Source organism: Petaurus breviceps, unplaced genomic scaffold (assembly GCF_028583685.1).
Source record: "Petaurus breviceps papuanus isolate PSGF00001 unplaced genomic scaffold, PetGlider_PUasm1.0 90683, whole genome shotgun sequence".
NCBI lineage: Eukaryota > Metazoa > Chordata > Mammalia > Diprotodontia > Petauridae > Petaurus > Petaurus breviceps.
The window spans coordinates 7,647,545-7,660,900 of NW_027187308.1; the positions used below are offsets into that span (position 1 = coordinate 7,647,545).

Here is a 13,356-nt window from a genome sequence, read left to right on the forward strand (position 1 = left end):
AAGAAGAAGAAGAGGAGGAGGAGGAAGAGTAGAAGGGATTTGGAAAGTAGCACTGATTAGAGCAAGGTGAAGAAAGACAGGTGAAGTGAGGAGTTTTAACTAAAGATCAGGGTGACAGAACAAGTAGTAGTTTAGAACTGAAGTATAGTAGGTACAGAAATGAAGGCAGAAAACAAACATTTATTAAGCATCTATTATGTGCCAGTCAAGGACTGCTAAGTGGTACAGTAGATAGAGTGCCAGGGCTGGAGTGAAGAAGACTCATTTTCCTGAGTTCAAATCCTGCCCCAGAAACTTAACTAGCTATGTGACCCTGGGAAAGTCACTTAACGCTGTTTGCCTTAGTTTCCTCATCTGCAAAATTAACTGGAGAAGGAAAATGGTAAAACACTCCAGTATCTTTGCCAAGAAAACTCTAAATGAGGTTATGAAAAGTCAGACATTACTGTAAAATGACAGAACAACAACAAAATGTGCCAGACATTGTGCTAAATGCTTTATAAAAATCATCTCATCTGATTCTCACTTAACAACAAGTAGGTAGACTTCAAATATGGCATAACTCATGCTTATGTAAGGAGAAGGAAGGAAAGTACAATTTTGAGGAGAGAGTGAGGCAAGAAAAAGGTGTCACTGTTCCTGTTTTCCTGTGGTATCTTAATTGTTTTAAGGTCTAACACACAAAGAAGGTTCATGGCACTATTCAAAATCTATGAACATGACAGATAAGAGTCCAAGAGGAACTCATTAAGATCCCACAAAAGAGATTATATTCTGGGAAGTTTCACTGCGAACTCACTGGGGATGACTCTGAAAGACATTCCTGAAGTGACTGATGCCAGGGATGAAAGAATATGATGTCATCTCTAGGAGCGGGACAGCATATAATTTATTTTGGAAGAAACATATAGAGAAAAAAATGAAGTGCTGGCAAGACTCTGGAATAAAGCAGGCCAAGAATAAGGACCGTTTACATATAATTTAGGCACGAACTGGTTGCTAGAGATGATGTAGTTGCACAGTTAAGGAGAGTTTGTAATATTCTAAGTCAGCTGATGGGGTAATGGGCAGACCTGGGATGTGGGCTACAGGGAAGTAAAAATGAGGCATGCCTGTGGCAAGGAGAGGTTAGAATAAGCCTTCTGTCCAGAACGCAGCTCTGGGAGCATCAGGAAGGCATTAATGCCCTCACACAGAGCATTAATAGATCTAGAGTTATTTTATATTGAGTTTTACATTTACAAATGGGTTGCTTACCTGAGAAAACCTATCCTAGTATAGAGAAAATTTCACTCAAAGCTTTAAAAAAGCATACATAAAACAACTGAACTGCATTGTAGTTTTACTTATTTTTGGAATCAGTGTTGCTGTTTAAATTTGATTCTCATGAGCTCACTGAGAGTCTGTCAATAAAACTGAATAAAATCAACAAACATTTATTAAACTCCCCTACAGAATACTATGCTAGGCACTGAGGGAATCATGGGAGATTTTCTGGAGGATATACCATTTCAGTGGGAATATAATAGCAAGACCTACAGCTAGGTGGTTTAGTGGATACAATGGAATGTCTGGAGTCAGGAAGACCCAAATTCAAATCTGGCCTCAGACACTTCCTAGCTGTGTAACCCGTGGCAAGTCACTTAACCCTGTTTGTCTCAGTTTCCTCATCTGTAAAATGAGCTGGAGAAGGAAATGGCAAACCTCTCCAATTCTGCCAAGAAAACCCCAAACGCGGTCAAGCAGAGTCGGACACCACTGAAATGAAGGAATAATAACAAGCTGAAGAGAAGGATAGGCTAAAAAAAGGGGGGTGGTGGCAGACAATCAAGGAATAGGAAATAGTCTAAGTAAAGGAAAAATGTAGAAAAACATGGTGTGTGTGTGTGTGTGTGTGTGTGTGTGTTCAAAGAGGGGAAGGAAGCCCATTTTGGAAGCAAGGGAAGCAACACACTGTTGATGTACAGCACCTACTTTGTGCCAAGGACTGTGCTAATTTATAATTGTTATTTCATTTCATCCTCATCACAACCTCAGAAAGTATGTGCTATTTTATATGTGTATGTGCTTGTAGACATATTTCATTTTACAGATGAGGAAATTGAGGCAGGGATTGATTTGCCCAGGGTCACACATCCAGAATGTGTCTGAGGCTGGATTTGAACTCAGGTCTTTTTGACTCTAGACCCAGTGCTCTATCCATCGAGCCACCTAAGGCCCCGATACTACAGTACCACTCAAATGGCACATCCTCCAGGTTTTAGAAGGTCTTCAGTTCCTTTTTTTTTTTTTTTTAACTTTTCTTCTTAATTCCTCATTTGTAATGGGTTGCATCCTGCTCAGTCTCCAACAAATGCTTCTCCATTGCCTTTAGGAGATCTCCAAGTTCAGTTCTTTGGAAACAGTAGATTCCACAACTTGTAGTCAATTGATATCACCAAAAGAACAATAGTGTTAAGAACACAAAGCACTTTTTTCCCCCCAAGGAGAAGGCTGAAGTAATTAAAAGAATGTAATTTTTCAAAGTTGAGCTGAATTCCATCTGCTCGGTTCTGGGCCCACCTCACTGCCCATCTGCCTTGTCTCTCTTAGAAATGTGTTTTAAGGGACAGGCACTACAGGTCATCCACTCAGTCTCAATTGTAACTCATACTACAATGACAAAAGCTTACAGCATACGGTCATTTTAGAACTAAACCGACTGGCAGTGTGGGGGATTCTCTAAAATCATGTTGCCACCCAAATTTGAGATAAAGGAATATCATAAACAGATGTGACTAACATTCAAACTGGGATTAGGAGGATTATAAAGGAGACAAAGGTCACAAGAAGAGTAAAGCAAGGTTGTCTGAACAGTCCTACTTAATTGCTGCCAACACATCACTGATGAAAAACAGTAAGGGAGAGAAAACGTGAACTTGGAACCCAACGGTAATGACAATGGGGACAGAGGATGCTGAGTGGTTCTTTAATCTAGCCAAGTAGGGACAGTAGCAATAGTGGAGTCTAAAAAAAAGGATGAAATGTAAAGTGGCTGGAGCATAGGAAGAAAAGGAGGAAAAAGAAGGACATAGAAAATGGAAGTAGAATGAGATATTCTAATGCTATGTGGAGATTTTAGGAGGGAGGAGAAAAAGAAGCATGAGTAGGGAAGTTGATACAAAACTAAACTGTGAAGCAGTTGGAATAAAATGAGACTATAAGAGATGTGGACTGAGAGTTTGAAAGAGTCTATGATATCAAGATATAAAAAAGGGAAAAATGAAGTTTGTCCAATGGGAGCCAGGGGTGGGGTGGAAAATAAAGGATAATTGAACTCCCAAAAATAGAGAGAAAAAGAGGACTGTATGAAAACATCTTGGAAATAGGAGTGAGACAATAAGATTCTGTTGGTCAGCCACTCAATAAGCATTTTATTAGTACTTATTATGTACCAGGCACTGTGCTCAATACTAGGGACAGAAAGGCAAAAATAATCCCTGCTCTCAAAAAGCTCATATTTTAATGGAAGAGATAACATGCAAATAATTATGTAGCCTAGAGAGGTGGCTCATGCCTATGGTCCCCACTACTGGAGAGGTTAAGGTGGGTGAATCACCTGAATCTGGGAGTTCTGCGATTCAGAAGGGGTAAAGTCAATTGGGAATCTACACTATGTCTTGATACCAATATGGTGAGCCTTCAGAGCTGGTGGTAAGCGGAGGAGAAGAGATGGGCTGCCAAAAGAGGGGTAAACTGACATGTGTCAGAAACAAAGCCGGTCAAAGCTTCTGTGATGATCAGTTGTGGGGTCCAGGCCTATAAGTGGCCACAGTACTTCCAGCATAAGGGAAAATGGAGGACCAATCTCAAAAGTCAAAATAAGATAGCCTCATCTCCTCCAACAATGGAATATAAGATATATATTATAAACAGAAGGTTATCTCAGAGGGATGGGACCTGTGGCAGAGATAATGATGATGGTGGTGGTGGGTTCCTGTAGAAAATGAGATGTAAGTTCAGTCTTGAAGGGAGCCAGAAAAACTAAGGTGTGGAGATGAGAAGACAACATTCCAGGCCAGGGAACAGCTAGTGTAAATGCACAAAGTTAGGAGAAGGAGTGTTATGTTTGAGTAACAACAGCAAGTTAGGCCATTGTGGTTGAACTGTACAGGGCAAAATGTAAGAAGATCAGAATACTGGAAGAAGTCACCTTGTGAAGGGCTTGAAAATGCCCCAAAGAGTGCAAGATTCAAAAGAATTGAATTTCTTATGAGGAAATTAATCAAGTGTGACAGTGTAAGAAGCCAAAGGTAATCTGCAGTTAGGAAGGACCAAGAGTTGTGAATGACAAGACATCTGGGACAACTTACAAGGCCTAGGACTGAAAGAGTTGGAGAACTTAAGTAGGTAAAACCATTATTCTATCAGTCAAGGCCCCGTGAGACTGCTTCAACACAGGAAAAGTCAAAGTTGTCCTTTTATGCTGAAATTTGTGAAAGGATATTAGAATAGTAACTGAAATTCAAAATGGTATCATTTGGTAGAGTACTGGAAGAAGGGAATGTGGGTCTTAAAGTGACTTACTCCACTCTGCATCTGCTGCTCTGTCTGGTCTCAACTCCAAGGAACAAGATGGCCGTCCCTGCTGAAGCTTATGGCCTCTAATCTCATCACTATGATGCTAAAGGAAGCCTTGACCACAGGCCCTTTACTTCCTCTCCTCCCTGGTTGGAAGTCTGGAGGGTGGAGTAACAAACTCCAGTCAATGCCTTCCTTTATAGAGGGCAGAAAATAGACTCTGGTTCACTAGGCTTTATTTCAACTCCAAGCAATAAGCTACCTTTGTACTGGGTACCTCCTGCTTATTCCTCTCCCCTTTCCTGCCTCAATCCACTGGACTGTAAGCTCCTTGAGGGGAGGGACTGTCTTTATTTTTATTAATCATATCTCAAGTGCTTAGTACAGTGCTTGGCACACAGTAGATGCTTAGCAAATGTTTACTGGATGATTGGAATGAAGTTGGAAGGAGATGGAAAGGCACCTAGTCCAACCCATACTTGGACAGACTCCCCTCTTGAATATCTTTGACAAGTGGTCATCCAGCCTTTGCTCGAAGATCTCCAAGTATGGTAAACCCACTACCTAACAAAACAGATTACACTGCTTTTGTACAGCTATAAATATTAGCAATTTTTTAACAGCATCAAATTTAAATGTGGTCTTCAGTTGTTTTCAAAGATTTGCCCTAGTTGAGGACTCTGAAGCCAAGCAGTCCAAGTTTAATCTCCACTCTTTTTTTTGTTCTTTTTTTTGAAGGGGGAAGGAAGGCAATTGGGGTTATGTGACTCGCCCAAGGTCACATGGCTAGTAAGTGTTAAGTGTCTGAGGTCAAATTTGAACTCAGGTCCTCCTGACTCCAGGGCCAGTGCTTGATTCACTGTGCCACCTAGCTGCCCCTAATCTCCATTCTATACAACAGCTTGGAGACAGTTATTTCTCTTAATACCATTTTCCAGAGTCTTCTCTTTTTCAGAACAAATATCCTGAATTCCTTCACTGATCTCTCATATGACATGGTCTTCCAACCCTTCAGTATCCTAGATGCCTCTTCTGGACATCCTCAAGCTTGTCAATGTTTCTCCTAAAATGTGGAACCCAGAACCAAGCATAATACTTGAGATGTGGTCCGACCTCAGCAGCTTATCTTGGGACTGCAATCTTCCTTGAATTGAAAACAGTGCCTCTAATTAGTGAAACCTAAGACCACATGACAAATGCTGCTGAATGGAGTTTATAGTCCATTAAAATCTTTTGATCTTTCCCACACAAGTGAATGTATAGCCCTGCTTCTCCACCATGTACCTACAAAGCTGATAAAGTTCAAAGCATTGGACTTATATTTTTATATATATTATCTCAAAAAGTAGCTTGGAGTGGTGGATGGACAACAGGCTTCTGAGTTAGGAAAATGTGGGTTCACATTCTCCCTCTGACACACACTGTCTGTGTGATTCTGGGCAAGCTATTTAAGCTCTCAGAATTCCAGATAACTCTTTAAGGGGGGAGGAAGGGAAGGAAATAAGTGTTTCTATAGCCCCTACTATATGCCAGCCACTGAGCTAAGTGTTTTTTATCAACCTTATCTCATTTGATCCCCATTTTGTATCCCTTGCATTTAGCACAGTTCCTGGCATAGGTGCTTAATAAATGCTTACTAGCTGACTGAAAAGTTCTGTGCCTGACACATACTGGCTGTACAAACTTGGGAAAATTGTCTCAGTATTCTAGGCAACTCTATAGCCTGTAACCTGTAGAGACAGTCAAGGGAGTTTCTATCCCTCTACTGATAAAACAACAGGTCCATTCCCAATCCTGATTTTTAATACATAAAAATAACTGGGTAAAATGAACACAGTTAAAATTGCTGAAAGAATAAGATCTCTGAATATGTATATTCAACATTTCTCTTAATATATTTTTAATACTTGGGTTTAATCAGAAGTCATAGCGATAGTTCAATAACACTAATTCCAAAGTTCAAGGTTACAAGATACTAAGTGGTAGAGATGAGATTTGGACCTGATTCCTAATCCAACACTGTTTCCACTACAACACAGATACTCCATATATAAAAAGGGCTAAGGACATCTGACAATAATTCTTTTATTGTTCACTGAAACTCTATCACTTCAAGGTCGAATAAGGTAATCCCCCTTTCTCCTGTCTCCTTCCCCTTTTTCCCCCTCCCCTGATGATTTTACAAAATGGTTTATTTCGGAACATCAGAAGTTTCAAATTTGAATGGGAAAGGGAGAAAAATTGGCTCCAGCCACCGCAAACTTATGCTGCTTAATAATGTAGGTTACCTGCTTGTCTTTCTTGGGTGAAGCAGGCACAGGGCTTGGTTCCTGCTCCATCATTTCTATCATATTTGTGTCTTTTTCCTTTTCTTCATTATCTGATGGATCTAAGAAAAGAAGAACAAAACAAGGCACATTAAAAAGTATGAAAAGGAGAAACGGGTTCTCCTTTTCATTAAACAGAATGAATGAATGAAACAAAGAGTATTCATTAAAACACTCATGAACCAAGCGCTAATACAAATAATAACCCAAATAATACAAATTATGGAATACAAATAAAATGAAATGCACCTAGTCCAACTCATACTTGGACAGATTCTCCTCTTGAACATCTCTGACAAGTGGTCATCCAGCCTTTGCTTGAAGATCTCCAGGCATGGTAAACCCACTATCTAACAAAACAGATTACACTGCTTTTGTACAGCTATAATTATTAGCAATTTTTTAAACAACATCAAATTTAAATGTGGCCTTCAGCTGTTTTCAAAGATTTGTCCTAGTTGAGGCCTCTGAAGTTAAGTAGTCCAAGTCTAATATAAATAAAATACAAATAAAATACCCAAGAAATACAAATAAAATACCCAAATACACATAAAAAACCCAAGAAATCCCCTATCCTAAATAAGTCTATATCTTAATGGAGAGAGACCCTATCTATAAGAAAGTAGAGGAAATGGAGGGATTTGGAAAATTACAGGGATGGTGAATGGAATCATAGGTGGGAAGTTTGGCCAATTCAGACCTTTAAAGAATATATTCTTGAATTTCAAATCAATTTCTTGATTATAGATGATATATTTCACATGTGAGTTTCTAATGACTAAAACAATCACCAGGAATCTTCCAGTCATTAGAAACTGACAACTGAAATACATCATGTGTATTCAAGAAGTTGATTTGAAATTAAACAATATATTCTTTTTTTTTTTTTTTTTGCATTTTTGGAGGGTTAAGTAACTTGCCCAAGGTTACACGGCTAGTTTTTTTGTGTTGTGTCTGAGTCTGGAACCGAACTCAGGTCCTCCTGACTCTGGAGCTGGCGCTTTACTCACTGCGCCACCTAGCCACCCCAACATATTCTCTTAAAAAACATATTTCCACATTGGTCATACTGTGAAAGAAGAATACAAATAAAAGGGAAAAACCATGAGAAAAAAAAAAGAGAAAATAGTATGCTTTGATCTGCATTCAGACTGTAGTTCTTTCTCTGAATGTGGATAGCATTTTCCATCATAAGTCTTTTAGAATTGCTTTAGATCATTGTATTGTTGAGAAGACCCGAGTCTAGGATAGTGGATCAATGCACAATGTTGCTGTTACTGTTTACAGTGTTCTGGTTCTACTCACTTCACAGCATCAGTTCATGTAATTCTTTCCAGGTTTTTCTGAAATCTGCCTGCTCATCATAGCATTCATATACCACAACTTGTTCAGCCATTCCCCAATTGATGAGCATCCCCTCAATTCCCAATTCTTTTCCACCACAAAAAGAGCTGCTATAAATATTTTTGTACATGTGGGTCCTTTTTCATTTTTTATAATCTCTTTGGGATACAGACTTAGTAGACAATATATTCTTTAAAGGTTTCCTAAGCCTCTAAGACCTGTGAAGAATGCAGCCATTAATCTTTAAATAACATTTTTTTTAATATCCCACTGTCTACAGGAAGTCTCCCCCAACTCAGTGTCTTTTCTGTTAATTATTTCATATTTATCCTGTATATAGCTTGCTTTGCATCAATTTGTTTGCATGTTGTCTCCCCCATTAAACTATAAACCCTCGAGGGCAGGGGCTATCTTAATTTTACCTCTTTTGTATCCCCAGTGCTTATAAAAATACTGTGAAAATAAGTCAAATTCTTGTTCCAAAGCTTATATAGGAAACCTGCTAACACACAAAACAGGAGAATTTCATTTCACTGAAACTTGTATAAATTAGTCTGTTTCTTTAGCAGTGATCTGATACCATTCTGTGGATTTTGACAAGAAAAGGATTTTGAAAAGGGATTCTTATCTCTGTGATATCCATTAAGATAGTAGCCAAAGAGAACTGTTTTCCTTCAGGTGGGGCCTCTAAGACCTGCAGGCTGCAGGACTTTACCCCAGTCTCCAATTCTCCCGTTCTAATTGTGTAAATGTCAGGAAGCCCCATCAAGCAAATACCTCTTCTCTTGGTCCCAAGAGTCAATCAATCCTGGGCAATGAATCCAGCAGAGAACAGGCAGGCCTCTCCTTGCCTCTCCAATAACCAAAATGTCTCCCTAGAGGCACTAAAAGATTTCACTAAAAGAAATGCAGGACTTCCATGGCTGGAGACAGCCAGACTAAAGCAAGGGGTAAAGTAATATCCTTCTAACTCAGGCCAGAAAGGGCAGAGATGAATTAGAAGGATGAGCAAACACCCATCACCTGTGTCCTTTACAGAGAATCTGGGTCCAGCTTCCTAGTGGGAATCACATGCCTTTCCAAAAAAAATGATTAGAGTCTTTTGTTTTCCAAAGCACTGCAAGAAGCATAAGAGAGAAAGTTTCTGTTTTACAAACTGGGAAAAATATCCAGATACTATTTTTTTTTCCTGTGGGAAAAGAATGTCGAGAAAGACTGTGAAGTGACTAGGGACATGTCTCTTTGTCATCCATATACAGGGAAAAATCCATCACTATGCTTCCTTCATATGTCAAGTGTGGATAATAATAGTAATAATGATGATGATGGTGATTCTCAACTAAAATCCCACCTTCTCCAGGAAGCCTTCCCCAATTTCTTTTAATTGCAGAACTATTATGATTCCCATTTTATAGATGAAGAAACCGAGGCAGACAGAGGTTAAGTGACTTGTCCAAGGTCCCACAGTTAGTAAGTATCTGAGGCTGGATTAGAACTCAGGTCTTCCTGACTCCAGGTCCAGTGCTTTATCCACTGGACCACCTAGTGGCCTCATTACCAAGAGCCAGAGAGGTTAAGTGACCTGTATAGGGTTGTGTGGTTAGTATGTAATAGAACTAGTATGCTAGTGGCTGAAGACTTTCTTTTCACTATGTTCTGACTGCTTCTACCTAGTACAGACCTTCGTTATGATGTGCTGGAGCTGGGGTTGCAAAGGCCTAACAAGAGGCTTTCTGGTCCTCCCTCTACTGCTCTCAAACAATGCTTCCCACCCTTGCCAGGTTTGTCTTTGTTGTCCCCAGATGTGATCACACATCCAGTCACATTTTGCTTATTTTGCTCAGAACCTACTGACTCTTAATAATATTCAAATACTTTTGCTTGCTATTCAGAGCCCTTTGTATTATGGCATCTCTTTAACTTCATAGGTCTTAAAATTATAAATATATGTGTACACACACATATGTGTACATATGTATGGATATGTATATACACATATATATGTATGTATGTATGTTTGTTTCCCTTCCATATACTCTGTCATCTAGTCATAACTGATTATTTGTTGTCCTTCTAAATGCCTTGTACTTTTCCCTTCTCCATCTTCTTTTTGCCTTTGTTCCTGTCCTTCCTTATACTTGGAATGAGCTCCTTCCCCTCTCTGCTTACTGAATTCCTACCAGGCTCTAAAACCAAAATCAAATGCTGGCACCTCCATGAAGCCTTCACTAATCCTCTATGCACAGTTGGTGGTGCTTCCCCCACCCCCTGCTGCCAACACATATCATACATTTTGTTTAACTGTAATATCATTTGTGTATCTGTCAGCCTAACAACCCAACATGGGAAGAACCAAGTGAATGAAGAATGTCTATTGTCCAGATTATGAGAGACACGTGGATGGATATTTCATAGAGCTAGTATATCAATATACATGATGGGTAGGGACTGAGAATGGATAAAGAACTGGACCTAGAACTGAAGGTGTGGAGAGCAAGTGAGAGTGTCTATGTTTAATTACACAGTGCTTTTAAGGACTCCAGCCTTCTAAATGAACAAAAGGCCATCTTATTTTTTTTCCTTTTAAATTTATTTATTTTTAGTTTACAACATTCAGTTCCACAAATTTTTCAGTTACAAATTTTCTCCCCTTTCCTCTCTTCTCCCCATTCCCTCCCCAAGACGGCATTCAATCTGATATAGGTTCTCACATATACCTTTACTTTAAACATATTTTCACAACAGTTAAGTTGTAAAGAAGAATTATACGCAATGGAATGAACCATGAGTGGAAAGAAGAAACAAAACAAAACAAAAAAAGAGAGAAAGCAAATTACTTCAATCTGCATTCAGACTCCTTAATTCTTTCTCTGGATATGGATAGCCTTTTCCATCATCAACTTTTGGAGTTGTCTTAGAACCTTACCTTGCATTGCTGAGAAGAGCCAAGTCTATCAAAGTTAGTTCTCACAGATATAATGTATCTGTAATTGTGTACAATGTTCTCCTGGTTCTGCTCCCCTCACTCAGCATCAATTCACATAAGTCTTTCCAGGTTTTTCTGAAGTCTGCCTGCTCATCATTTCTTATAACACAATAGTATTCCATTACATTCATATACCACAACTTGTTTAGCCATTCCTCAATTGATGGGGATCCCCTTGATTTCCATTTTTTTTGCCACCACAAAAGAGCTACTATAAATATTTTTGTACATATGGGTCAAAAGGCCATCTTATTAAATACCAGTAGTCCTCCAGTGGTGACGAAACATGGACAATAACATCAGTGAACAGTTAAAAGCGAGTGCTACAATAAATTAATTGTGGCACTTAGGTGACACATTGGATAGAATAAGGCCTGGAGTCAGGAAGACCTGAGTTCATATCCTGCCCAAGACACTTACTAACATGATCCTAGACAAGTCATTAAAACCCTGTCCAACTCAGTTTGCTCATCTGTAAAATATGGATAATAAAAGTATGTATTTCACAAGGTTGCTGTGAGGATCAAATAAGATATGTAGAAGTGCTTTGCAAACCTTAAGGTACTTACTTTATAATTGTTAGCTACTATCATTGTATACATATGGTAGATATTTAGCTGTAAAGGACATTTTAGCTCTGGTTCTATAGCACATGCAGAGAAGACCAATGATATCTCCAGGTCCCTTCCAACACCCCATGACTTTCTGAATCCATTTAGTCAGATTTGATTGCATTTTACGTTTCTGGTGCCATATCATACCCCTGGAAGAGAGTTGTCTATTATCTGGGTAACTGATACTGCACAGTGCTGTGGACACAACTGTCCCTTAAAAGGCCAAAAGTTTTGATGACATTTATCATCCCTAAGGAGCAAGAATGCTAAACTTGCCCAAGATGTTCAGTTCTGGGAACAACTCCTCCAAGATTATGCTCCCAACTCCACATGTGACTCTCACAAGTATTAATTAGGGAAGAACATAGTTCCCACATTCAAATAGCATGACCACAAGGCTGAACAATGCAAAGGCCTTAGAGCCAAAAGAGCCATATATATTCCACTGCAGTTTATGAATTATTTTCAGAAAAAAAATTGCAGGACTAGAGAGGCTATACCAATGGATGCATGTCCCCTAAGTCTGAATTCACCCCTAGTGAACTTTTGTCTCTTCCCATATTCTTATTCTCTCTCTCTCTCTCTCTGTCTCTTTCTCTTTTTCTGTCTTGCTGCTGACCAAAAACATACACAAAATCATCTAGGCCTTTATAGAAAGGGCTAAAAAGACATTAGTGCTCAAAGAATCAATTCTCAGGAAAGTATAAATTTGATTTTAAATGGAAAAGATGACCCATAAAATTGGGACCCATAAATCACTGCAAAATCATTAGGCTAATGCTAAATTTGCTAAGGAATAGTGGGGGGGAAAAGCCATGAAGGCAATTGATGGTATGCTTTTCTTCAAAGTTTATTCACCACAATTAGAATTCAGATACTTGTTTATTTATCTTCTCTGTCCCACTTACCAGGAATACCCCTCCCCTTCCTTCTTAGTAAAATCCTACCTATCTTTCAACATCCAGTCTACGTCACTCCTCTGACTGCAGAGTCTTCCTAGACCATTCAAACCTGTAGTGATCTCTCTTCTCTCAACAACTCCAGCATTATTGTTGTTCAGTCATTTTTCAGGCCCGTTCAATTCTTCATGACCCCATTTGGGGTTTTCTTGGCAGAGATACTAGAGTGGTGCGCCATTTCCTTCTCCAGCTCTTTTTCCAGATGAGGAAACCGATGCAAACAGGGTTAAATGACTTGCCCAGGGTCATACAGGTAGGAAGTGCCCGAGGCCAGATTTGAACTCAGGAAGATGAGTCTTCCTGACTCCAGGCCCTGCACTCTAGCTACTGGACCACCTAGCTGGCCCCTAGCAATATTGGCCCTTACTATAAATTTGGCAATAAATCACTTATTGCCTTGGGACTTAACACTTGAATTGTAATTAAACAGTTTAACATGTTTATGTCTTAGCTCTTCAAATAAAAGGTCTTCTACACAATGTTCTCAGACTCAAATCAATTCAAGAGCTAAAATGTCAGATTATGTGTAAATTAAAACCTTTCCTGTACCTATAATATTCCAATTT

At 39.2% G+C, this 13,356-nt stretch overlaps 2 protein-coding genes across 5 annotated transcripts in view; both read right to left on the minus strand.

Moving 5' to 3' along the window:
- TBC1D23 (TBC1 domain family member 23) overlaps positions 1-13,356 on the minus strand; it is a 377,925-nt gene that overhangs the window by 222,366 nt on the left and 142,203 nt on the right. The gene's annotated exons all lie outside the window — the stretch shown is intronic.
- The window catches only part of CMSS1 (cms1 ribosomal small subunit homolog), a 442,802-nt gene that overhangs the window by 34,975 nt on the left and 394,471 nt on the right, over positions 1-13,356 (minus strand). For all 3 annotated transcript variants that reach the window (XM_069065357.1, XM_069065359.1, XM_069065358.1), the window contains exon 2: positions 6,849-6,949. In XM_069065357.1, the coding sequence (XP_068921458.1) occupies positions 6,849-6,949 (101 nt within the window). The remainder of the gene's footprint in view (positions 1-6,848; positions 6,950-13,356) is intronic.